General features: G+C 50.8%; 1 protein-coding gene across 1 annotated transcript in view; it reads right to left on the minus strand.

Moving 5' to 3' along the window:
• Window positions 1–12522: 12522 nt before the first annotated feature.
• Window positions 12523–25996, minus strand: part of Otud7a (OTU deubiquitinase 7A) — a 322225-nt gene continuing 308751 nt past the window's right edge. Inside the window, exons 12-14 of the mRNA XM_059273496.1 lie at window positions 17081–17195; window positions 16822–16906; window positions 12523–14498 (exon numbers count right to left, since the gene is read on the minus strand). Of these exons, the coding sequence (XP_059129479.1) occupies window positions 13065–14498; window positions 16822–16906; window positions 17081–17195 (1634 nt within the window). The 3' untranslated portion in view covers window positions 12523–13064. The remainder of the gene's footprint in view (window positions 14499–16821; window positions 16907–17080; window positions 17196–25996) is intronic.

The raw sequence follows: 25996 nt of genomic DNA on the forward strand, positions 1-25996 counted from the left end.
AAAAATTCAAATCCTTTTAAGCCTTTTGCTTTTCTCACGAAAATGCAGCTTCCCAGGCCCCAAGTCAAAGCAACCGGATGTCCTTTTCACCAGCCCATGAGTTGACTACCCTGTCAGACCACCCAAGAGCAGGGGCAGGAGCCCAGCCAGGGCACCCTGCTGTTTAAGCCTGTGTTTGTTTCACGCAGAAGGCGAGATCTGCATTTGATGTCCAGTTGATACAAGTTCTGGTTGTCCCATCTCACCAGTGAGTGGAGACACAGAGGCCTCTCTCCAGTGGAGGAGGGAAGAGCCACACCCACTGTGGGTGACTCACTGCCGCCTGTCCAGCTTCTTCATCCTCTGTCTCTGGGTCTCTATTAAGCCAGTTTGTAGTCATCTGGGTTCCAGATCCATGGTTTCTCTTTGGTCATAAACCCCAAACCTGCTGGAGTTTATGATACTGAGGGGTCTGTCTGGACATCCTTGATTCTGGAGGGTCCAGCACTTCCTCTGCCCGATCATCTGCAGCTAGAATCTGCCATCAGGTTCAGACAATGTATGCCAGGCATAGCATGAGAAAGACCAAAATGCCACATTAGTGTGTGTGAGAAGGTGGTCCAGACTCTGCGGCAGAATCATGTTATCTCTTCTCCCTCAGTCTATGCTCACAGCTTTGGCAATCCTGACAGGTAGGTGCTGGGGAGGCATGACTTCCCTGTGACATGGGGCCATCGGTTGAAAGAAGACTGGAGAACATTGCAACTCCAAGCTGCGGTGTCCTGGAAAGCCAGCTGGGAAGGGAAAAGGTCTCCCCAGACAATTAAAAACAACTGACTGCTATTTCCTGGACTGGAAAACAGCCAGAAGAATAAACATGTGCCTTCTATTCTCAACCTGCTCCTTGATCAGGGACATTTGGGACTGTACATTTCTCTGCTGCTATAAAACAGCAACACATAATCCAGAAGCAGAGTGATTGTCAATCAGAGAAGGCCCTAGAAGCCCATGATGGTAGTTTATGGAAGACGCATGGCAGGTAGCTAAGCCTGAATCCGGGGCACATCTGCCCAGGTAGGGAAACTGCTTTCCTTCTGCATCCATCAGCTTCTGTGGCACTTCTTTTTTTTTTTTTTTTTTTTTTTGGTTTTTTCCAGACAGGGTTTCTCTGTGTAGCTTTGCGCCTTTCCTGGAACTCACTTGGTAGTCCAGGCTGGCCTCGAACTCACAGAGATCCGCCTGGCTCTGCCTCCCAAGTGCTGGGATTAAAGGCGTGCGCCACCACCGCCCGGCCCTGTGGCACTTCTGATCACCCCAGGTGATCAATTTACAGAGAGAAGAGAGGTTTGGGCTGGGGCTATAGTTCAGTGATAGGAGCACGTGCTAAGCATGCGTGAGGACCTAGGTTGAATCTCCAGCGCTATCAAATAAAGAAACATACAAATAAAAGAGAAGAGATTATTTGGGCCGAGCTTTGGAGGCTTCGGTCTCTGATGGGTTGGTCGAATTGCTCTGGAGTGTGGAGAGAGGTATCGTGGTGGGACTGTCTGGTTGGTACAGTTGCTCACCTCATGGTTGGAAATCAAGGTGAGAGGGAGAGATTGTAGCCCTCATCCTTTTCAAGGGCATCTCAAGGAATCTAACTTCTTCCCCACTTCCGATAGAGCAAGCTGTGGATGAAACAGTTAACATGCAGACTTCCGGGAGACATTACAGGTCCAAATTACTGCACCCTCCATTTTGGAAGGGGTCACCTGTAACCAGCTGGACGCCACAGAGGCCTCAGCTGTGAGAAGGTAACACAAGCACAGTAGTCATGGCCTGTAAGATGGCCTTGGAAAGGAGACGTTTGTGTTGGCTTGTAACTCGTAACCATACAACCATGGGCTCTTTCCATACAAGTCCACTGAGCAACAAGGATGCCTCGTGACATCACAGAACAGGCTGCCCATCCCCCTGAGTCTCAAATGCTTCTGCACACAGGGTTGTCATTAATACAGATGCAGCTGGCCGGATGAGTCTGGTTGCCTGTCTGCTGTGCAGTCATGGTTCCAGCAGGAAGACCCTTGCCTGAAGGGTAAGGTTCTGTCCTGAAGGATGCAAGTTAGGGCTGGAATCAGTCACTGTTGTCCATCGGGCTGGAATCAGTGGGCACTTCCCATGACATGGACATGTCTGTCTGGGACAAGAGGAGGTGGCCTGATGAGTAGTTCTCATTGCTGTTATGACTCATAAATGAGAGACTGTGCTTTCCTTTCCCGTCTTAGGTCCCTTCTGGAATCTTCCTCTTTTGGGAGGATTCAGTGAACTCTAGGTCCCCACATAAAAGTTAATAGCAAACTAGCATCCAACAATGGCCTTTGAGGACTCTCAGTCCTCAGGAGTGAAAGTCTGGATTTCCATTAAGAAAATGCCCTACAAGAGCAAAGGAAACACGGGACAGTCACAGAGCAGGGAACTTAGGAATGATTTCCAGGATCCAAGGATATGTACAAGAGGCATATTTTCTTTCTCTCTCTCTCTCTCTCTCTCTCTCTCTCTCTCTCTCTCTCTCTTTCTGTGTGCATGCACACATGCATGTGTCTACAAGTCTATGGCTCCATCTCTGCCTGCTGAAAACTCAAGCATACATAGACCAAATATAATGGAGTGGCTAGTCTCTGAACCCTGCCAAGTGTAGCAACAACAGCTAACATTACTTAGTATTAGACCTGTTATGTCTAAGGATTTATAGTCTGCAGGAGATGTGCAATGGCTCTCTGCAGACACTGTCACTTTATATAAAGGCTTTAAGCATCTGCAGCTTGTGGTATTTGGGGGCTGCTGGGTCCAGTCTTTCTAACATGGGAACAACTGTACACTGTGCATACTGTGAGTGTGTGGCAGGATACACACAGAGGGCTTGCTTCACTTTCTGTCACCGTTGTCCTAGCAACGCTGTTTCCTTTACCAGCTGCAATTTGTTCCAGTTTGTTCCCTCCGTATAGAAGAATCTTTCAGAGATTGTCAACAACTTGTGCTCAGATACCAGAGTCTGTTTCTCTGAGGTGTGTTCTCTGGGCCTCTTAGGCCAGAGCCTCAGCGGAGCAGGGATCCCTGTCCCCTCTCCACAGGCCTGGGCCCCACTCAGTAGAGCCCCCCCCCCCTTGCTTATGTGGTGTTAGGGATTGAACTCAGGGGCTTGCACGTACTAGGCAAGCACTTTATCACTGATCTACAGCTGTGAGATGAAGCTGCCTCCTCCCGACAGTTCTCGGTGGTCCCCGCTCCCTGTTTGTGCTTTTGGTCTCCCCATACTAGCTTGTCTAGTTCTCCATATTAAAATCTCTCTTTAAAAATACCTGAGACATCCTCTTCTTTAGCGGTTTATTTTTATTTATCTGTGTGTATGTGGGGGAGCAGGGAGAGGTGGGTGTGCACAGATGTGTCAGCCAGGAGAGGGCATCCAATACTCTGCCTTTGGAGCTACAGGCAATTACGAGATACCCAACACAGGTACTGGGAACTGAACTGGATCCTTTGGAAGAGCACTCTTAACCACTGAGCCATCTCTCTAGCTCCCTGAGGCATCTTTCATTTTCCAAATGATGTATGTATGTCATGATTTCATGGCATGCTTAAGAAATTTGTCAGTCTTTGTGTGTGCATGTGCGTGTGCGTGTGCGTGTGCGTGTGTGCGTGTGTGTGTGTGTGTGTGTGTGTGTGTGTGTGTGTGTTACAGAATAGAAATCTACAGCCAGGATTGGTTAGCTAGTGCCCTGCCCTCATCCTGTGTTTTTTAAAGCATTTTTCCAAACTTTAAATGAAAAGTCAGCTTTCTGGTGTGGGACTTTCTGCCAGCCTGACAAACTGAGAATAATCTTCCATCTCCTAGCGAGATCCAAGGTCTCCTGTGGGAGACCACCAGAGCCAGACACAAGGGGAACTTATTGGCCTCAACTGGACCCCTAGGGTATATAGGCTTTTGTCCCAAGAACCCCACAGGCCAACCTAGATCTTTCTAATTCTCTCCCATTTGTGCTAATTCCTGGCTCCTGGAATTCAGATGAGGATTTGTGTGCCAGCTTCCTTGGACTGGGGATTTCTGCCAGGCAGGAGCCTGGCTCCTGTGGACTGGCATCCCACAGAGAGCCCTAAGAACACACACCTTATACCAGGCAAATCTGGGCTCAAATCCTGACTCTACAACTCACTGTGCCAAATTCTACTGTTCTCATCTACAAGATGAGGTTTTTGATTTCTTCTCACAGGCTGTTGTATCTACCGGATTCCACCATGAGCAAAATGTGCCATGCCCTATGGAGCCATTCAGTGCAGGAGGCAGGTCATCACATCCTCCATTACTGTCCCAGTGCCGAGTGTGGGGCACAGCATACAGTGGGCACCAGATGCACGGCTGTGTCTGAGTCTTGGCACAGTATTGTGCCTGAGAGAGACCCAGGACTCTGGATTTGTAGTTGGAGTGCTTCTCTCTGGGTTCCGCCAAGCCCCCGCAGTCCCATAGCCCACTTATAAACACACAGACTCTTATATTATTTAAACTGTTTGGCCTAATGGCTCAGGCTTCTAGCTATCTAGAAGATAGCTTTTTACATCTTAAATTAACCCATTTTTATAAATCTATATCTTGCCACATGGCTTGTGGCTTACCAGTATCTTACATGTTGGTACTCATGGTGGCGGCTGGCAGCATCTCCTGACTCAGCCTTCCTGTTTCCAGAATTCTCTTCTTTGCTTGTTCCATGATACTTCCTGCCTGGCTACTGGCCAATCAGCATTTTATTTATACAGAGCGATATCCACAACATGAACTCTAAGGAAGGACATTTCCTTAGTTCTTCTCCATTTCAGGAAATCAGGAAAGCATAAATCAAATTCTGCCATGGGGGCAGCTATATCTTCTTGCTTACTGTCATAACCCCTGGTGATTACATGCCAAAGGCCTCTTCAGTTTTCATTCATGGAGGAAGTCTCCTGAGCATTAGCAAAAGCAAATCCTGGGATCACCAGGTTCACACTCCAAAGGGAAAAACACTTTCCCCTCTAAACAGGGGTGCACACATGCCCACTTCAACCCTCCTCCTCTTAGGCCATAAAGACTTTTAAATGTAATCTATCATCATCATCATCATCATCATCATTATTATGTGTGCATGCACTGGCATGCACATAAAGCTCAGAGGACATCTTTTTGGAGTTGGTTCTTGCCTACCTTTGTGCGGGTTCAAATTCAGGTCATCGTGTTGTGAAGTTAAGTCCTCTTACCTGCTGAGCCATCTCACTGACTTCATATTGATTTCCTCTGATGGCATCTTATTGAGTACATAGGAACGGGTGGGCAAATAACGGGATGAACTCATGGTTTACAAACATGTTAATTTTATTGAGTAGGCATTAAAGCTCCTCTGTATCAAGTAATGGAGAAGCCATGTCACACAGGTTACAGAGCTATTTTTACTTGAAATAATCTTTCATAAAAGAAAGAAATTAAATACTGTTCTATAAAAAGTGCAGTAGTCATTACTGGAAGTTTTCCAAAATGAAAGCAAGATTTACTACATATTGCAAAAATTGGTTGAGTGCTTTAATACTTCACGGAGGAACAACCTGGTCACCTTAGACAGCTCTTACAGTGGGTTTCTTCACCAACAATGGACCAGATGGAAGAGAAGACTTGTATGGAATTAGCATGAACACTCACATGTGGGTAGAAAGGACTTTGAACAACTTGGTCAGAACATGATGATCTATGACGCATTTTTGCCTCAGTGTTTTCATTAGTCCACAATAATGAAATAAATACAAAGCAAAGCAATCTATTTCATCTCCAAACTAGTCAAGTGAACCAGAGCGAGCGAGAGAGAGAGAGAGAGAGAGAGAGAGAGAGAGAGAGAGAGAGAGAGAGAGAGAATTCATGATTTTGTGAGGCTAAATGCCCATTTAAAGAAACTAGGCAAGCACAGCTGAGGGAGTCGTTTGTTCTAATCAGCTCCCACGCTCCCAGTTACAAGGAGGCTGGTTTGTCAAAAATGAAGGTGAATGGAGTGCAGGCTCTGTAGGTGAGGCAGTGATGGGTCACCAGGCTCAGACCTGCTGGGACTCAGTTGGACCCTGCTTTCTGCTCCTAAGTGTTCCTTTATTTGTGTCACTGAAGGCCCAGTGTCTGCCACCTGGGGTTGTGGCAGAGCCGAGCTCCTCCGACCGGATACTGGCTCTGTTGGAGGCAGGTTGGTCTCTGTGCACTAGGCTCTTAGACATGGCTGGTCTGTATTGTACGCTCGTGCCTACGCAATGGTTTGGGTCACGGGTGAGTGCTGACCCACTCTCACTGCCCAGTCATAATTCAAACTCTGATGTGCTCACACCGAGGCTGAGAGCTGGGCTGCTTCTGGGCACTTGCCATGGAGAGCAGTGCCCCCTGGGAAGTTACTCCCCCCGCCCTCCACACCTTGAGTCCTGGCAGGAGCAGGGGCCCAAGCTGTCTGGGCAGCAATGAAAGGAATATCACATATTTGGCAATTCAGGTATGGGGACACACGTGCAAGTGTCCATTTGCACAGCTGGACAGATGCAGAGGGGATTTGTGAGGGATATCACACCCGAGAGGAACCCTGTCATATGAAAGCAAGAACCACAAAGAGGATTAAAGAGGACACAGCCTTTTCACCAGGCCACACGAGGACAAAGGTCTAGGGAGCAGCTTGTAACAGTATTTTGCCAGTGATGCTTAGAGGAAAATGAATTTGGCCAAAGGACCAGGAAGTAAACAGTGTGGTTAGGTAGCTGTGAAGATACCTGGCAGAGGGAGCAGGCTCGGGGGCGGCATCCCTTAGGTGTGTGAGGTTGCCTGTCAAGCACAGGGTGTCTCCATTAGAGTCCTGGGCACATGGAGGTGTGTGTGGCTTTCTGTCCTTCCAGCGCACAGCAGTGTCGTTGAATCCCAGTGGTCTTGTCACCCACCACTGCCCCAGATCATCAGAGCGATCAGTTTCTGTCCTTCCACTGCCCTGCATTTTGGTGACTATAGAATGGATCCTTCATCTGGGCTGGGCCACCTGTGCCACTGTGCCTAGACAGGAAGGACAGATGGATACCTAGGAATCGACTAGAAAGCCTTCTTTGGAATGGTTGGGGCGTCTAATGACGTTATAGCCAGTATGATGGGGCTCCCCATAGTGCATCTTACTCTATGAGCTACACAATATGGACCATTTTCACCTCTACTTGACCCAAAGTGCCCCCTGGAAACAGCAGAGGCCCACTATGAGGAAGGGCTTGGCTACAGGGCCCACTCTGAGACCGATGGTGAGCACTGCTGCTATCAGTGATAAGCTAGTAACTTGGTACCTCCAGTCTTGATCTATCTAGCCAGCTTACAGTTAAATATAAAGTTACATGTAAAGTAAGCGGAGCAGAAAAATCAAGACTTGATGAAAGATGAAGCTGACATTTTGTGGTGTCTTATCAAATTAGTGATTTCACGAATTTCTTTTCTTCAACCAGGATGTATCTAGTGCCTAGTGTGTGTCAGACACTGTGTCCTGTAGGCACCAGGACACAGCAGTGAACAAGACACATGAGAAGTCCCACTTGCATGGAGCTTACATTATACGGGGACCTGGGGGCTGTGGCATAATGAATAAATGGATAGTTAATATATGCAGTGACCAGGGGCTGTGAGAGGAAGCTGAACGCGGTGTGAAGGGTGGGATGTATTAGCTTCTTAAATAAGCAAGTTGGAGAAGGCCTTGCTGAAGTGAAGAACAGAAGGAATAATGTATGCAAAGTCCTCGAGGCCAGAGGGTGCCCGGTAACTGTAGATGGCCCAGTCTCTGGCTAAGAACATACTGGGCCAGGGCAGGCTTTGTAAGGACTTGACTCTTACTATGTTACGGGAAACTGAGTTTTCATGGAAAGCCTTCCTTCAGAATGTGGAGACAGATTCTGAAATAGCTGATTTCACAGCTTTGGTTTTGAGCAGATTCCATTTATATTCACCCTTAAAACCAATGGATATTCCTCACCTTATGTTAAACAGAATATATGTATACATATACATATATGTATATATGTATATACATACACATCTTTGAGATATTCTCAGGAGAATAAAGTTCAGCAGTGTGCATCATTTCATTTATACATAGAGTTTGTGGACTTTGTTTTTAAGTTTTTTAAAAATTAAAATAGTAAACATCCAAATTTTAATGAATAATTTTGCAAAATTATTAGAAACAGTCATATTTTCTATGGGGATGATGGCTTCTGTGTGCATCCCGTCATTACATGTTACCCACCCATACAGACTATGTACTCCTGCAGAGCCTCAGGCATCTCTGTAGAGTGACCCCCTCACTCTTCTCTGCATGGCAGTGGGGCGGGAGGAGGACTAGGTCTTTGGGGGAAAGCATCAGCCTGTGTACCGCTGGTATAGCTCACCCCATGTTGGAAACTCTCATAGAAGATCTTGTCTGTTGTTGGGAGCTGTCTTCCTTAGAGGCACTCTTCACTGAGGAGGTCTGGGGTGGGACATCCCTCAGCATCACTGTGGAGTTTAAGGCCTCTAGGATTAACTACCCTGGCCCCAGTCCTGTGAGAGCAAGGTAACACTTTGGAAGTAGGCTTTAGGCCAACAGAACCAGTGTTGCCCCGTAGACCTGGGCAATAGGGAGGATCTGAGGCCAACAAGAAGTGAGGTCTCTGCCCTGAAGACCTACATCCAGGTGGATCAGTGACATTAGCAAAGAGAGGCAGGTGCTCAGAGGTCTGGAGAGCGGCTACTTAAGGCTTTGGGGAAGGGGCTGCCTGCTTCCTGGTGCCAGGAGTACTGGCCACCTCTGGATTTCTCATGTGTGCTTCTCTTCAAAGGACAAGAGCAAGAGATCCTCAGCTGGAGGCCGGGCCACTCCTCTTTCTCAAAGAGGGATAAGGCCTGAGCTAGCTCACTCAACCACCAAAATACTTTCTCACTTATTAGAAGCCTTGGAAGAAAAGAACACTGGAGGAATCGAATATGTAAAGTCCTCACTATGACAAAGAGCAAAGAGCATGTCACAAACAAAGAAACCTCCAGGCCTTGACATAAACAATGAAGGGCCACACAACGGAACTGTCACACTCTCCTTTTCTTGTCTTTCACGAATTCCCTGACACTGATATCTACAACCCTACCCTGTCCTTGTTTTTTCAATCAACGGGACTATATTTTGATGGGAAAGGTCTGTTTTTACAGTTAGAGGAGTTTGCAAAATAAACTTACAGATGCTAAGAGAAGGCCCTGGGTAGAGCGGCCCCCGCCCCAGAGACTTGGGGGCGCGTACTGACTTCATGGGGGTCTCCACACCCTGAGGCCTGCACTGGGGTGGGTCCTTTCATCTTCTGTTATGATGAGCTACTTATGACAAGAGAACTTGTAAATTAAGTAACTTTGGAAAACAACTTGGGAAAACAATAGGTTCAAATGGCACTGGGTACCAACAGCTAAGGAAGGGGACACAGTCACTTCGTGACCAAGTTTCCATTCACGAGAATGATGCAGCACCACGAACCCATACACAGAAGAAAATGAAGTACTCAGTCAAAAGGGAGAAGACATTTGCACCGTCCCAGCCTCAGAGGTCCACACAGAAGCACTGAGACTCCACTATCCCACAGAGCAGCCCTGCCCACCCCGGCTTACTCTTCCAAGGGACATCCCTGTGAAAATCAGGGTGCAAGGCATTGCTCTGTGGCACATTCATATAAAAACAACTTCTGGCCAGGCGGTGGTGGCGCATGCCTTTAATCCCAGCACTCGGGAGGCAGAGGCAGGCGGATCTTTGTGAGTTCGAGGCCAGCCTGGTCTATAGAGCGAGATCCAGGAAAGGTGCAAAACTACACAGAAAGAAACCCTGTCTCGAAGGAAAAAAAACAAAAAACAAAAACAAAAACAAAAAACCAAAAAAAAAAAAAAAAAGAAAACAACTTCTTTAGCACGGTTTAAAGCTGGCCTGTAAAACTTGAACAGAACAGTGCATAAAGTCTATAAACAGAATACACTGAAAAACTGCTTCCCTTGCCAAAGTGATATGATTAAAAATCATCCCCAGGTGATGCATGTGAAGGAAATGTGAACTAAACTTCTGAAATAATCTCCACAGGGGTTTAGAAATATCTGGGGTTCTTCTGGACATTTGCTGTTGCTAAGAGATACCCATCCCTTTCAGAAAGTCTGGCCAGATCAGATGAGGAACCCTGCTCACTACTGGTACAGGCAGTGTCTCTCAACACAGCAGCTGGGACTCCCCATCTTCTCCCCCCCCCCCCCCCCCCCGCCATCCCCCAAAGGGCTGCCAAGTCAAGGAGGGACCTTAGGGAACTTGGCCCACCCACCCGTTCCTGCCTCCAGCCACTAAGCCTGGCCAGGGAGCAGAGCAGTCAGCTCTTTTGAGCAACATGAAGCAGGCTGTGGGTACACAGAAACCACATGTTCACACCACACTGGCCCCTCTCACTTTCGCTGTTCTAACACTACGCAGAAGCTGCATTTCTCACAAAAGGCAATGGCTGTGCTTAAACACACCGACTGTTTGGAGCAAGCCCCAACCGGTGCTCCACCTTGTCTAGCCCAATGAGACCAAGCTGAGGGGCTGGGGCCTTTTATTTGTCCAGGATAGCAAGTCTGTGGTCTGGGTCTATGCCCCAGGCTCTTCTGCATGGCATATTCATCATTAGACTGGGGGAGGGAGAAGTGACTTGGCAATAAAGGAGTCTGCTGTCTCGCTTCAAGAGCACACAACCACTACCCTGTTTGGGAGGGTTAGCTCTATTACAACAAACTACTTTAATTCTCAATTTGCCCTGTTTATCTATCTATCTATCTATCTATCTATCTATCTATCTATCTATCCATCTATCTGTGGGAGAGCATGAGAAAAATAAAAGATTTGCATAGCCAGTTTTGAAAGTTTCTAATTGGCTGTTTTAGCATCACAGTATGAGAAAGGCAAGCATGAAATTCCGTCTCCTGTGTCTATGCACTGGGCTTCTGAACACACACTGAAACATTAGTTGGGTGATTTAAGGGATGAACTAGAGTAGCCCACTCTGTTAGAAGCAGAGGCTTCTGTGATCTACAGCTTTGGGGGATAAAACAGCTATTCAGGTGATATGTTCAAAAGAAACCAGCCCCCCAAAGCTGCCACAAATCCTCTCAGTGATTTTTTTTTTTTTGAGAATCCCTTTTTTTTTTCTGAGTAACAAAAGAAACCCCAGTACTATCAGGGACATGAATATAAGTTATTACCACACATTTAAAGCATCTTATTCGACACGAAAATCAAACTTTGAAAAACTTCTTAAAGAGTCTATTTAATAAATAATTTTGATTTAAGGAACCACTTTATGCAAAACTTGAATACATTACTGAAAACTCCACAGGCGGTGGAATAATTAAAAACAAAAAGGAATCACTCACAGGAGATACTCAGTTATTTTATTATCATTTTCCAAACAGGTAAAAAAATTCCCTCCCCATCTTTTGAAAATTTTTATTTTTTTATTTTTATTTTATTTTATTTTTTTGCTTTTGCTGCTCTGGATGTCACGGGATGAAGCATCCTTTCAGGAGGAGAGGCTGGCTCCAGTGAAGGTGTGACCCATTTCCTGCACTTTCTGAGGATAAGCAGGTGCTTTCTTCTGTTTTAGGGTTATGGGGGCGGGGCTAGTCTAAAGCTCTCACAGGTATGAAAGTATTGTTTCGTTAGCGAGGATTTTACCCATCTTCTCCATATTTCCTGGAAGCAAGCTCGCTCTTTAGTGAAGCAGGCTAGCTCCTCAGTGTCCTTGGCCAAGAACAGTGGTCTGCAGAGGTAATCTTGGAAGGAGGCTGCATATTGCTGCTCAAAACAGGGTAGCTAAGGACACATTATTATTTTTAAATTTTCCTCAAGAAATGTAGGAGGCACCAGAAAGGAGACTGCTCAGAGACTGGGCTGCTCCCTCAATGTGGCATGGAGGCAGGAGCAGGGCCACCTGCCCCGTGAAGGGTCTCCACCAGCAGAGAGCCCTTTAACCTGGGGGAACCCTGACAGATGCAGGTGGGTAGGGGTGGTTTCCTTCCCTCCCGGCCTCTCTCAGCCCCTACCCTATGGAAGGAGGCCAGGCTGGGTTCAAAGCAGCCCGATGGGGGCTTACACAGTGACCAAGGGGTCAATCCTGTCCCCTCCTCTGGGGCACGGATGTGATATCACCTCCTAAGGGGCCCTCCAGCGACAGTTCACTGTACATATGTCTTCAAAGGAGACACGAGCAGCCTGTCACGCTGGCTCATAGGTGGGCCGATCCGATCGTGAGTTCAGGACCCTGCTTTTTTTTTTTTGCACCCCCAAGTGTCTCTGGGAAGCTCCTGTCACCGGAGCTGCTCGGCACTGGGAGCGATCACTACACCTCACCGTGCCCTGAGAGGTAGGTTGTCCGGTGCCCATTCTGTGGTCGCCCGCGGCTTGGATGGCAGTGTGAATGTTGCTCGAGCCGGGGGGGGGGGGGGCTGTGGGAGGAGGGTTTGCTTATGAGATGGAGCTGGGGAGTCCTAAGGGGCCAGCGTCAGCGGGTAGCGAGGTGCCTGCTGGAGGTCTCCAGGGACCCAGGTGGGAAGCAGGTGGGAGCCGCGGAGGAGGCTCCACCTCAGGCCGGGCTGCGCGTTTGCTTCTAAACCCTGCGTGCTACCAACTGCACGCAAGTAACCGCTACTTGGAAGAGGTCAGTCCCTAGGTTAGGGGGAAAAAAAGCATGTAAAACACTCCCTTCTAAAAACAAAGGGCTGCGATTTTCTTTATTTCTCGTATAGAGGAACAAAAATACTCTTGCAATGGCTATTGAGTTTCCACAGGTACGAGGCAGATGCTAGGCTAGCACACCCACTTCCAACAGTATGACTTGTTTCCTATCCGTCTACTACCTGAGTGGCATCAGTGTAGGTTCAGGCACCATTAGGAACGTTTGACCAAACACGTACACGGCACTGACCGAGGAGGCGCCGGCCCTTCGGCTGACCAGAGCAAGTAAAAAAAGACCCACAGGATGGAAAAAAAGCAGTCCTGGGCGGCTCAGGGCCGCGCAGCGCGCGCCTCGCGCCGCCGTCGCAGCTCCTCGCGGTAGCAGTAGGAGCAGAAGTGCTCGGTCTCGGCGCGCCCGTAGAACGCGCAGTTCTCTCGCTGGCAGCGCCGCTGCGCGGGCCCGGGGCCTCCGCGGCCGCACTCAGCGTTCGAGCGCGCGGCCGGCGCGTCGGCGTCGGCGAACTCCAGCCCGTCGCGGGCCGCGCCGAAGCCGTTGCTGTAGGTCTGCGACTTGTGCTCCGCGGGCCCCGGGGAGTCGGCTCCGCCGGGCGCCAGCGACTCCACCGTGTTGACCGTGCGCAGCGCGGTGCGCGCCGGGCTGTAGCTCTGCGACCACAGCGAGCGGTTCTGCTGCGGGTAGGTGGCGCACGGTCGCAGCGCGCCCACGGCCGGCGCGCACGCCTCGTCCCGGGCCGCCGCCTGCACGTGGATGACGCTTTGGCGCGCGGGCGCGGGAGGGCTGCGACCTGGGGCCGATCCTCCCGTGCCGGTCCCCGCGCGCCGCGCGCCGCCGCCCGGGCCCGGGGACGCAGCACCGCCCCCCGCCCGCGTCGCCCGCGCGTTCGCGCCAGTTCCCGGGCTCGGCCGCTCCTTGAGCTTGAGCACCAGCTGCGTGGGCGCCGCAGCTGGCGGGCCCGGCGAGGCGCGCTCCGGGCCCGGCGTCCCCTCCGCCTCCGGCCTGCGCGCCGGTCGCTTGGCCGTGGCCGTGGCCGTGGCCGTGGCCGTGGCGGTGGCTGCGGCGGCCGCAGCGTCCCGACGCCGCTGCTCCTGCTCCGCGCTGAAGCGCTCCTGCGCGCTGGTCAGGTAGTAGCCGATCATCTCCTCGTGGAACTGGTGCCGGTGACTGGTGAGCAGCAGGCCGGCGAAGATGAACTTGCGCTCGCCCTGCATGGCGGCGCGCAGGATGTTGAGGCTCAGCTTCACGTCCGTGCTGTACTTCCAGGCGTCGCCCCTTGGCCCGTTGCCCTTGTCGGCCGGCGACGCTCCCGCCGCCTTGTCCGTGGGCGACGGCGTGGTCTTCTCCGACGGCGAGGTGCTAGCTGACGCCCCCGATTCCTCTTTACTGCCTTTGCGCGACTTGGACTTCTTCTCCTTGCTGCGTTCGGCGCTGTCGCCGTTCTTGCCGTTGGCAGAGTTGGCGCGACCCATTTTACCGTGCACCAGGCCGCCCAGCCCGCCCATGTTTTTCTTCAGCTTGATGCCCAGCGTCTTGCTGAAGCTGCCCAGCTTGTTGGCTACGGAGTCCGCGCGCGTCTTGTCCTTGTCCTTGCGCTGTTTCTCCTTCTCCTTGTCCTTACCGTTCTTGCCATTATTGCTGTTGGAATTGCTGCACACAGAATCGCGGTCCGAGTCCAGCGATTCGGCCAGGGAGTGCACATCCTCCCCTGCCGAGGCGGTTGGAGACTCTGGCTGTGCAAGAGGAGCCTGTGGGGAGGCAAGGCAGGAAAGACAGGTGGTTATAGAAGAGTTGTCCCCGTGAAGGCCTCAAGAACACAGGTGGAGCTGAGACCAGGACACTGGTGTTTCTTTTTGAGGACTCTGTGGGGGGTGGGGTCTAGAGAGGGATGGGGGTGTTTATGGGATAGGCATCTTGCGCAGTGTTGGCAGAATGATCTGGAAGGGGCCTCGTAACTTCGGTGCCATCCTTTTAGGGGAGATGCACGAACTTTATCTCGGAATTCCTAGATACCTGGTAGTATAGAAGCCGGAGTGGATGAGTAGAGTCAGAGTGCCCGCAACCCAACTGCTGTGGAGTTCCAGAGCCTCAGTATATTTATAGAGAGACACCAGGTCCACACTCTGGCCTCCCTCCCTGGCCAGGCTACTGGCACCACTAGAAACAGGCTCCAGGTCTCTGGGTAATGGTAGAGGCCACCAGGTGCAACAGCATCTCTCCCACACAGATGTTTCACGTACTCACTCTAAGCACGGGCTAGACACCTGGCCCAGACCCCATTCTTTGTCTCGGACCCATTATCCCCTTTACCCAGCCATGACAAGTTACTTCGGGGCTTCCCTTCTCAGAGTGCACATGTGGAATGCTAAGCCGAGAAGGATGCTGGGAATGGCTTCCAGTGGGGATGTGGGGTCCGTCCGGTGGGAAGACACTAGTGAAGGAATATCGTGGTGAATAACTTGGATGACACTACCTGGGCGGGGGGCAGCCAGTGAGGAGGACAAGACCATGTAGAACGTGGCTAGGCCAGTCTCTGGGGACAGGTGGCAAGCCTGAGAAGGGCCGTGGGAGAAGGGCATGGTGGATAGGCCGTAGTTTCTCCCAAGAGGGACCTTCCTGGTGAGGAGGGTCCTTGGGAAGGCAGCATCCCTTACGTCAGCATCTGGGTGTGTCAGGAACTAGTACACAAGCCTGAACAGGCTTTTCTCGTCGCCAGAGGAGAGAGGAGAAGCTGTTGCTCCTCACTTTATTTTTGTCCCTCCCTCAAGCAGGTTCCAGAGGGACGACCCTCTGCGGCTAGGTCACTGAGGCAATGGCTGGCAGAACCGTACCTACCCCCTCCCCCGAGGCAGAAATCCCTCCTTCCACTTAGGTTTGGAAGGAGTGTGGGCTCTCGGGTTGGTTTGCCAGAGGCACTAAAGGGTAGAAGGCCCAAGGTTGAAACAGGGAAGGGAGCCCAGTAAGTGGAGCACAGCTGGGTGTCCTTCAGCGGTGGGGTTGTCTGCAGAGCTGTGTACTGGGTAGGGAGGCCACCAAGGCCTGGCCAAGCACCCTGCTCCATAGTAGGCTGCCCTACTATGTGCCCAGCTGGAAGGCTCTGATGGATCTCGGGCTGCGGCCATTGCATACCACGTGGGTGCTAGAGAGCATCATCCTGGGGCACAGGGGCATCTTCCAGCATGGGAGAAGCAGGACTTGCTGACTGCCACTGACTTGAGGACACGGCGAATCAGAGCCACGTGGGGGCGCCCTACTCGGATGATGTGCAGGTGAAGCGGAAGTGAGCACTCAAAAGAGGAGTGAGGAAGGCACCATTCAGCACGGTCTCCTTTCAGTACTTAGAGCCCGCTGGATGCTTAAGTAAACGGATGTCAGGGAGGACCAATTATTTACAAGCAATTTTCACAAATCCCTTTCCCCGGGAGTTCCCTCCAGAGATTATGAAAACATCAGTCACACACTTAAAACGAATCTCTCAGCATCTGCAAGCAGGGGCAGCCCAATAGTTCCCCTCGGGCAGGCGGCCCCCCGCGAGGGACGGGTGGGCGGCTCTCTGCCTTCTGCCAGCTCCACCTGCGGCCACCTCCGCCTCAGGGAGGGGAGGGCGGTGCGCGGAGGACTCATGCTGTCGGTTCCCCAGCTTTTCTAAGGATCCACACACAGTTATAATTAATTCCGCTCTGCTGCGGCACATCTTGTTCCGATCTCAGCAGAGATAGTTTTGTGTTATGACTTGCCTACGGTTTGTTTTGTGAGTGGGCGTGTTATTCCTCTCCTGCTGTGCAAAATAAGAGGGGGAAAACCTAACTGGGGTGCACACTTGCGAGTACACACACACACACACACACACACACTCTCACACACACACTCGCACCAACAGGTCGAGTTTGGACTGGGAACTAGGGTGGCTGGGTGGCGTCCCGGGCCATGAGGAGGTGGGGCCTCTGGGCGGCACATCTGCCGGTGGCCGCCTATGGAGGGAAGTGCATCATATCCCGCACCGCGCAGAGCGGCCACCCTCCACCCCACCCCCTGGTCACAGTGTTGGGGTTCCGTGCACGTGAAGCTCACCCGGGTCTCGGAGGGGATGCGGATCCACGTCACATTCATGTAGCTGTGTAGAAGGTTCAGCTTGGCTTCTAGGGATAGGATGAGGCTGACAAAAGAACACCGAGTGAAAAAAGCTCCAGAGGAGGAACGAGCTCATTCGTCTGCGCCGGCAATCCTCTCTCTGCCCTCTAGCCCTCCACCCCCACCCCCACCAGGAGCCCCACCAGGGCTCTCCCATGGGGCGCTGGGGTGGGGACCCGACTGCGGGGGCAGGTCTTACTGGGCTAGCCGGGCGTTGTCGTTGTCGTCTTTCCCCCACTCCCAGTCCTTTCCCGGGTCCACCGCAAAGTGCAGGGGCAGCAGCTTGTGCTCCGAATCCGTCAAGGGGATGACGGCTGAAACAGAAGAGAGAGAAAGGCCCCGTGGCAGGCAGCTCGCCAGCCTGCCAGGAGGCTGGGAGCCTCAGTAGAGCTCGGAGCTCTGTAAGGGAAACCCAAGGCTAGCTGTCCCGGTGACAGGCAGCCCCATGGAGACAGAGGCAGACACAGAACTTCCACACCATAGGTTTCAAAATCGACCACATTAACAGTTTCCCGTTATGTAGATGAAGAGCAGGTGGAGGCATCGCCTGGACTGTCTAGCTCTCTTCCTGTTCGAGGGCAGGCACCCCTCTGCGTGTCAGGATGATAAGAAGCCATGGCTGCTTCTGTTGTTTCTGAGCAAAGACCCAGGCCGGTGAGGTGTACCGGAGGAGGCCGCTTGGCGAGTGGCCCGCTCCGCACCTTGCCTCCATTTCATTCCAGGGAAGGGCAGAGTCAGGAGAGGTGTGTGCTGAGTTCTACTGCAGCAAGCCTGGGGGCGGGGTGGGGGCTGCAGAGCCCCTGCACCTGCCCACAGGGAGCTCACCTGCGCAGGACACAGAAGCAGGCTGTCATACACACAGCATCTGGTGACAAGTCTAGGGAAGGCAGCCCCACAGAAGGCAGTGCTGGGCTAAAGGCTGTTTAAAAGGGGAGTGGAGGGGGGGCCTTCTGCGGAGGTGGTGATTAGGTGGGGATCTGGCCTGCAACAGGGGAGTTGGTTCCCCACAAAGCATATGGACAGAAGCACCCCAGCTTCAGAGATCCGAGGGTCTGAGGGTGGGTATCTACAGGTGTACTGAGAGCTGAGAAGAGTTCCCAAGGGATCCTGGGTACCCAGAAAATGGAATCCTTAATGTCTCATCTGCCTTCTCCTAAGGGTGTCGCCAGGAATAATGAACAGGAAGAAGTGGGGAGATGGTTTCCCAGTCCCACCTTCCAAATGAGTACCAGTCTGCTTAGTGTGACTCCATTTCGAATGCCCCACCCCTCTGGAGTCTCAGCACAGCGGAGAGGCCCAGCCCAGGGCCTTGGGGAGCTGCTTTGTTCCTTTGCTTGCCATAGCCCATGATTCATACCAGCGGTGCCAGGGCAAGAACAAAAACACAAACAAAACAGAAAATCCAGGAGCCAATGCTGTCAAGTTTGAGAAACTGGATATGACTCAATGCTGCCCTCTAGTGTTGCTAAGGAGATTGCGAGTGCAAACTGCCCCCCACCCCCACCCACTTCCCATCTCTACCTTAAACAAATGCAAGGCAACTTTGCTAATGATTGGCCAGCTCAGGGGTTCTCACTGTGTGTGGCCAGGGATGGAGCAGTGCAGGCAGAGTCTGACGGGGGAGGGGGCGGTGGCATCTCAGCTTCTGCTTTGGTGTGGCCTCCTTTCCCAGGGCGGAGCCCCAAAGTGGGCTTCTGGGCTGGCTCAGGAGCAGGTCTCCCTTGGATGATGCCCATAGATCAGCACACAAACACGGAGGCCTTGGCCTGGCTTCCCACCAGTGTGTGGGGGCAGCAGAGGTCCTCCTTACCAACACTGCTCCCTAGGGCTCTGCACTCCTGCATGCAGAGGGCCAGCCAACCCAAGGGTCTGAACGAGGATGGAGGACTACATTGTAAATTTGCGTCCCGTTGGATCTTGAAATCAAGGAATTCTGGAAAAGACTGCTCTAGACAACAATAATCTATCAGAATCAGTTCCTGCGGGTATAATTTGGGCATTCTGGGTTTAGCTGGCTACCCCTTCATGGGGCAGAGTTGCTTGGAGAAACATCTGGCAGCTGTGACTACACTTTCCATCCTCTTAGCACTGGGGAGGGGGTTGCGTAGCTGAATACATAGGCTGTGAGTAAAGCAATGTGGTAAGTTCTGGGGGCTATGGCCAGGACTGGGGGGCTTCTCCCTCTCTGCCCATGTCTCCCGTGAAGACAGTAGAGCTATGAGGCGGCTGGAGCACGCTCTTGAACCCCAGGAAGAACGGCCTGCTAATCAGAAGCCCTGTTACAGGGTTTGGTGACTTCGGAGTCCACCCTGTATGTTGTGAGCCACTGTGGTTCTGTTTTGTTTCGGATAAATCACCTGAACGAGGACACGCCACCATTCTTACTTTCCTGTTACAGGGTACCTGGGAATCTTACCCTCAGCAGATGGGCTGGTCTGTTCCCCAGCCTGTCCACTCTGAGAAGACAATTGGAACACATCTTAAGATTGCTAGGGCTGGCTACCTAGAGAGAGCCTGACTGCCTGTCAACCCAGATCTTGAGGTCCTGAGTGAGGGGCTGGGGACATACGACTCAGCCTGTTTGAGGGTTGAGGGAAGGAACATCCAGGGACACCTCCAAAGCAGGGCCTTCCTCCTCAGGAGCATCAATTGCACTTCATTCCTGTCATGTGTACATGCACAATTCTTAATTGAACATCTCCTTTACCCAGGAAGATGCAAGGCTGCGTGGCAGGGCACCCCCTGGTGGCAAATGTCAAGAATAGCAAAAGCTTTCAAAGACCCAAGAAAATTTATTCTTTGGTTTGTTTTGGAAAGAGCTCTCTCTTACTTTTAGCCTGTAAATCTACTGACGGTATTTCCAACTAGCCAATCAAGATTTGGGATATTCATTTTATGGAACACAATGGGTACTTCTGTTTGAGATGTTTGCTGTTATAAGGATAAAGCTGCAAATTCACAGCTTGTCTTTAGCCCACCCCTGAAATGACATCACAGCCGATATAAGTGACTCAAATTTTAAGGAGAGAAAGATGCCTCTAAGGAAAGGTGGAGACAACTCGGAGGGGTTGGCTCAGGCCCTAGTAGGAGAATTCAGCTAAAAGGGTTACACTCGTCATGGAAGAAGACAAGCCAGTGATGTCATGCAGACCCTTCCTCCAGGGGAGAGAAGAAACCTAACAACTGTTCACAGAAGAGATGGGGGCGGGGATGGAGGAATGGCTTGGTTGGTGAACTCACTGCCATGCAAACATGGGGTTCGATACCCAGCACCTATGTAAAGGTTGGGTGCAGAAATACATGTCCGGGGAGACAGAGACAGGAGGACATCCCTGGGGCTTGCTGGACAGCAGCTGAGCCAAGTCAACAAGCTCCAGGTTCGGCAATAGACCATGTCTCAAAAAACAAGGTGCGGAGTGATTGAGGAAGACACGATATTGACCTTGGTTGTTACATAGGTGCACCCTGGCCTCCCCCTGCAGATGAAGGCCAGAAATCCCCTGAAAGCGCTCTCTGCTCTCCTCTCCACTAAGCAGCAGGAGTGCAAGCTGCAGAGCTCAGGCCCACAAAGTTGGGGTGCGCCGAGGACAGTGTTCCCTGGTACTGTACTTAAACAGGTGTCTTATTCAAGTACCATGTCTCTGTTCCCTCTGTTCCCCAGGAGGGGGTGACCTCCCTTGTGTGTCCTGACAGATTCTAACATGCATACTAAAGACAAACAGGATGTGCCTGTTTCCAGGAATGAAGTGATTTCCCCAGTCTTAGGAAAATGACTGACTTCCAGTGGGGGGAAAAAAACCTGCAAGGAAGGAGAGAAGTCACGAACCCTCGCATGTGTTGACAAGGCACCAAGTTGAACAAACAGGATTCTAAGATGAGTGTGCAGGCATGGAGCTGTTTTGCTTTGTTTGACAAGCCTTTATATCTCCTGCATGTGGTGGGGCTCTTTTACTGGATACAGAATTTGAGACTGCCAGCTTTTTGTTCAGTCTTTAAAGACACCACTCTGTTATCTTTTGCCTTACCTGTTTTGTGAAAGCCATGATACTAGAGACGATGATAAAGGGGCTGATTCTCTGAAAAGACACAGCACCACAACATGTATGCATGCTTCTCACATTACTTCACAGAATTAAAGCAAGTGCAGCCCGCTCTCCTTTATCGGTATCCCAAGAGCCCCAGTGGGTGCCTGAAACCACAGGAGGTACCAACGTACACAACGGAGGGGTTGCAAGTATTGGACATTGAGTGTAAGGTAACTGATGTTATAGACGGAGAGAAAAGATGGGCACCACACAGGATGTGGTGTCTGATTTTAGAGGAGAGAAGAAATTGTTTCAAAGGGAAAAATCTAGAAAGAAAACAATGGTAACAACAGACCAAACCAAACCAAACCCACACCAAACTACAGTGGAGATGAGGGACAGCTTCAAGTCCAGAATCTGAAGCTCAGGACGGTCAGGCAGAAGCAGCCACGCTGTAGTACTAAGTGGAGAAGGCTGGGTAGGAGGCACAACACCCAAGAGCTGCAGGTCAGCAACAGCCAGCTGAAGGTCTGCGTCAGTGTCTCTCCAGAGGAGTGAGAGGGAGGGAGAGGAAATAGTCAACACACACACACACACACACACACACACACACACACACACACACACACACCAGGCAGACAGACAGAACCACCACAGGTCAGGGAAGCCACGAGAGCATCACTAGGGAGATGCTAACAACCAACCCCCCTCCCCACAGCATACAGAGCTACCGAAAGCCAAGGCAAAGAAGGAAGACAAGTTAGATACAGAGGAAGGAAGGTAAGAGGGGGAGCACACGGTTCAGGGGAACAGATAAGGCAGAAGATAACAGGGGGCATCTTTAAAGGGATGAAAGAAAAAACCTGCCAGTTCTGCCTCGAGCAGAGAGCTCTGACACTTAAGGCGGTCCAAAGGCTTTCTCAAGCCCAAAGGAGCCGGTTCACTGCCTGCTGGTCTGCACCAGAGAGTGTCCAAATCTCGAAAGGAGGAGGACAGTGACACCAGGTGATACCTGACTTTACCTAGAGTGATGGAAAGGAAATAAGTGAAGGGGAAGACACAGTTCCCTCTTCTCCCCTTTTTAGTATTTCTGAGATAACCAGATCTCAGCAGCCAAGAGAGCAGTGCCCGTACCTTGTCCACAGAGAGGGGAAGTAAGGCGTGCATCGAGTGCGAGGCTCTCCTTAACGATTCTATCTGTAAACCCCAGGTCAACGGCTAAACCAAGCACTAGTAGGTAAATTACCTGGACAAATAGAGTCTCTAAGTACCACAGTTAATCCAAGATAGGACGACAGATGAAAACCAAAAGGGCAGAAGGAACAAGGAGAAAAGATTTAGCAAAGATGTTGGTGGGTTTTCACTGATCTACACCGCTCATATAGTTAAGTGCAAACAGTCAACACTGTCAAAAGACAGAATTGTTAGACTGGGATTAAAGCTAAGCAGGTCTCAAGTCTGCACTACCTACAACAATTAAGTTATGAATCTGAAGACATAGGTAGTGTAGAAGGCGCTCTCCGATACAAAGAGCTAGGGGGAGCCACCTACTGTCAGACAAGGACGAGTTAAGGAAAATGGTTACAAAGAAGAGGACCATTAATGAGAAAGGGACCAGTTCTCCCGACAGACAGACACATGTAAGCTCCTAACTAAAATGTTTCCAAGTGCACACAGCCAATGCACTAGCCACCTCACCATATTCATGGCCCCGGTGGATGCCGGAACAATGGTTCTCACCCTCTCACATACTGTATTTTTTCCAAATGAACAGCCAATGATGGAGTTTAATTTATAAATTAATCACAGTAAGAAATCCACAGCAGTAACTAATGAAATAGAACAGTATAAAATATACTGAAATCAAAGCAATGTGAATGTGGTCTCTGTCGATTTCTGGAATTTTCCATTTAATATTTTCAGACTATAGCTGAAGGAGGGTTCTGGGACCAGGAGAAAGTGAGGGGTGGGGGAGCGTTCAACCATGCTAACAAACATGAAAGGAGACGGGACAAGCCTGGCTTTACTGTCACCCAGCCACCCTTGTCTCAGTAGCTGACAGAGTCTGCCCATCTATTGGTTGGTGCCATACTCTAAGCCCCACAGGCCCAGAAGCCCAACATACAGCCCAGAGGATGCCAGCAGCTGTCACCTACATGGAGTGAACTGGCTGTGGGCTTAGAAATGTAGGAAAACAGGAAGTATGTCCAGCTACCAGCCTCCCCTTCAAGTCCTGCCCATCCTCTCCTGAGTAAGCTATCAGGCACAGGCACCTGGATCCCCTACCAGGCTTCCTGAAAGGTCCGTGCTGTGGCTCTCTGAAGACCCTACTTGCTACTTCGCAGGTATCTGGTGGGTAGACCAGTTATCCAGCACATTCACTGAGGCCTGCACTGAGCATGTGCAGGTACAAGTGGCACCACCTGCCACGAGCTTAGGACTGTCACCCGCTTCACCTGAGGGACTCTTCAGCAACACAGGTCTTTTCATTCCTGTATGGTTTCCAGTGACACTAGCTTGAGCTGTTGTGACAGAACTCTGTAGACTAGGTGGCCTGTTAGCAACTGAAATGTTTTCCCTCTCAGTCCTGGGGGCTGGAAATCCAAGGTCAAGATGTAGGCAGACTGTCTCTCAAGGGCTTGCTCCTGGTATGCAACCCAGCATGCAGCCCTATCGCTATTAAGTTTGTCCATAGCCCCTGGTCTTCTTTTAATCTTTTGTGAAGTTTGTTGGCCAAGAGTCAGGTGTGCCAAACGTGACAGCCTGGGCTGTAAACTAAACGCCCAGGTGTCTTCACCCTGCTCCTCCTCCTCTTCCTCTCTCAGGTGTTGGTGCAGTGTGGGGAGGTGAAGAAGCCAGGAGGAAATGTATAAAGATCAGATGACATTCTTAATGACTGGGCACAGCCATGTCAAGGACCAATGCCTCAGACCCATGGGAAATTAACAAAACCATCCTTAGGTCAGGCTTGGAATAGCAACGCCTTCCTCTGGTCCAGGTACTGGTTTTTACAAATGATTGGTCAGTGTGTGCAAGTACAAATGTTTATGAGGAACTGAGCAGTGTGTACAAAAGCGAGCCACTGCAGTTTCCTCTCCCCTCGCCCATGCTTACAGCTGAGGCTGCTGGCCTACAGACATGCCTATGGAGACTCGCTAACTCCCCGATCCATGCTGTACACAACGATCGTGCATGGAGGTTCCAGTTACAGCGTAGTTGGTATGGCTTCATCAAAGCGCACACAGCCAACCTGACCCCAGCTTTTCTGTGTATGCGTCTGTCATTTCTTAAGCATCTGTCATCTCCTTGCTGCCCCTAGTCAGGTTAAAATGCCAAGCCATGCAGGGCGTGGTGGTGGCGTGCCTCCAAGACGTTGCACTGCTCGGTGTGCATGTTCTGGGATCCAAAGAAGAGCAGCAGGGAGAGTGGTCTCCTGAGGCCCAGCAGCCCACCTCCTCCGCCCAAGGCTCTCCATGGCAACTGGGAAGCTAAGGATGCTGCCGAAAGGAAGGGGCACTAGGTGCAGGGACAGCATTGGCAGCATTAGGTACATCCTGGCTTCTGAAGCCTCTTTCCATCACAGACCCTTGTCCCACAAAAGTGCTCTTATGTATTTGCTGCGTTACTATGCCCACACAGGCCAGGCTGATTGCTAGATGATAAAGAAAGGAATCTGAGTGAGAATCACTTTGGTTTATAATATGAACAAAATCATATTATAAAATTTCATTTAAACCAATATTTAATAATTCTCATATGTGAGGACAAATAGCTACTAGGAAAGAATTGGTTTCATTGATTGGTAACCACTCCTGTAGGACAAGGCACAGATTATTGTTGAAGGTACTGGAAGTCATGTGATCGGGGCTGGAGGTGCGGCTCAGTGGTAGAACACCAGGCCCTGGGTTTGGGTCCCACTGTCATAAAAACATTCTAATTTATTTGGCCTGGGGAATACTGATACACATTAATGTTTGTTTTTACTATGGGTTACACATCAAATGAGCTGACAAGCTGCTTATGTACTTAGTGGCTCCCCCAGATCTCTGGATGCCTCATTTTTATAAATGTGTGTTGTGTCTAAGAGACAAAGTTGTAGTTGCTCTTGGTGAAATTCTTCTTTGGTTGTGTTGACTTTTTGTTGCAATAAACAAATTGTAAACCTGACTTGGTCTGCAGGCCTCCTCCCAGGGTCTGAAGTTGCCCCTTGCTGACCTGAGCTCCCCCTATCTCTGACCTGACCCCCCTGGAAGGGCACCAGGACACTCTAGGGTTTCTTGACTTCAGTGTACCCCAGCGGTTTGTATTCAAGTGAAGTTATGTCTGACAGTCACCTCACATACTGTCCCACAGTAGCCTTGTGGGGCCATGCAGCCCTGGCTCCCCCTCTCTAACATTGAAGGCTCCTGCATCCCCAGGTCAAAGTGCTGTGTGAGTTCATGCAAGTGCTGACCGGAGACCCCACTTCCTATGGCCTCTCCCTAGTGCTTGCACACTACGCAATCACTGGATAAGCTGCCTTGGTAGGCCAACTCTCCTCTTTCAGAAGGAACAGCATCCACCCTACCCATCTGTCACTACATTGCTTTGTGACTGTGGTCATTCCCTGGGGATGGGCTCTCCTTCCTCACTTTCCTCCTCTGTGAAAGTCACCCCTGGAAAGGACTCAGAAACACACCTGTGCATGGAAAGAACATGCAATGAGATCCACCAGAGCCTGTGCACCCAGCCCTGTGTGTAGGAACCTGCTGTCCTAGCCCAGAGTCATCGTGTGGGGACCGAGAATGCGGGCACCCTCTGCACCCATAGAGGCTGCAGTGAGTCAGGATAAGGCTGCATGTGTTTTATCGGGCACCCTGCCTGCATTTGGTTGGTATTTTGGGAAATCTTGTCATCAAATGCAGACTCTTAGATGTTGGAGACCATCACTCAGGACACACGTAACCCTCCATCTGTGAGGGGGGCACTCTGACATGCCAATGCCACATAGGGTCTGAGCACCCACAGACTGCACTGCACATTAGCTTATCACACATCCGTGCTATTTGGATAAATAGCCTATGTTGGTCAGCATTTTGTCAACTTGGCAC

This window comes from Peromyscus eremicus, chromosome 1 (genome assembly GCF_949786415.1).
Source record: "Peromyscus eremicus chromosome 1, PerEre_H2_v1, whole genome shotgun sequence".
In the NCBI taxonomy this organism is placed as follows: domain Eukaryota; kingdom Metazoa; phylum Chordata; class Mammalia; order Rodentia; family Cricetidae; genus Peromyscus; species Peromyscus eremicus.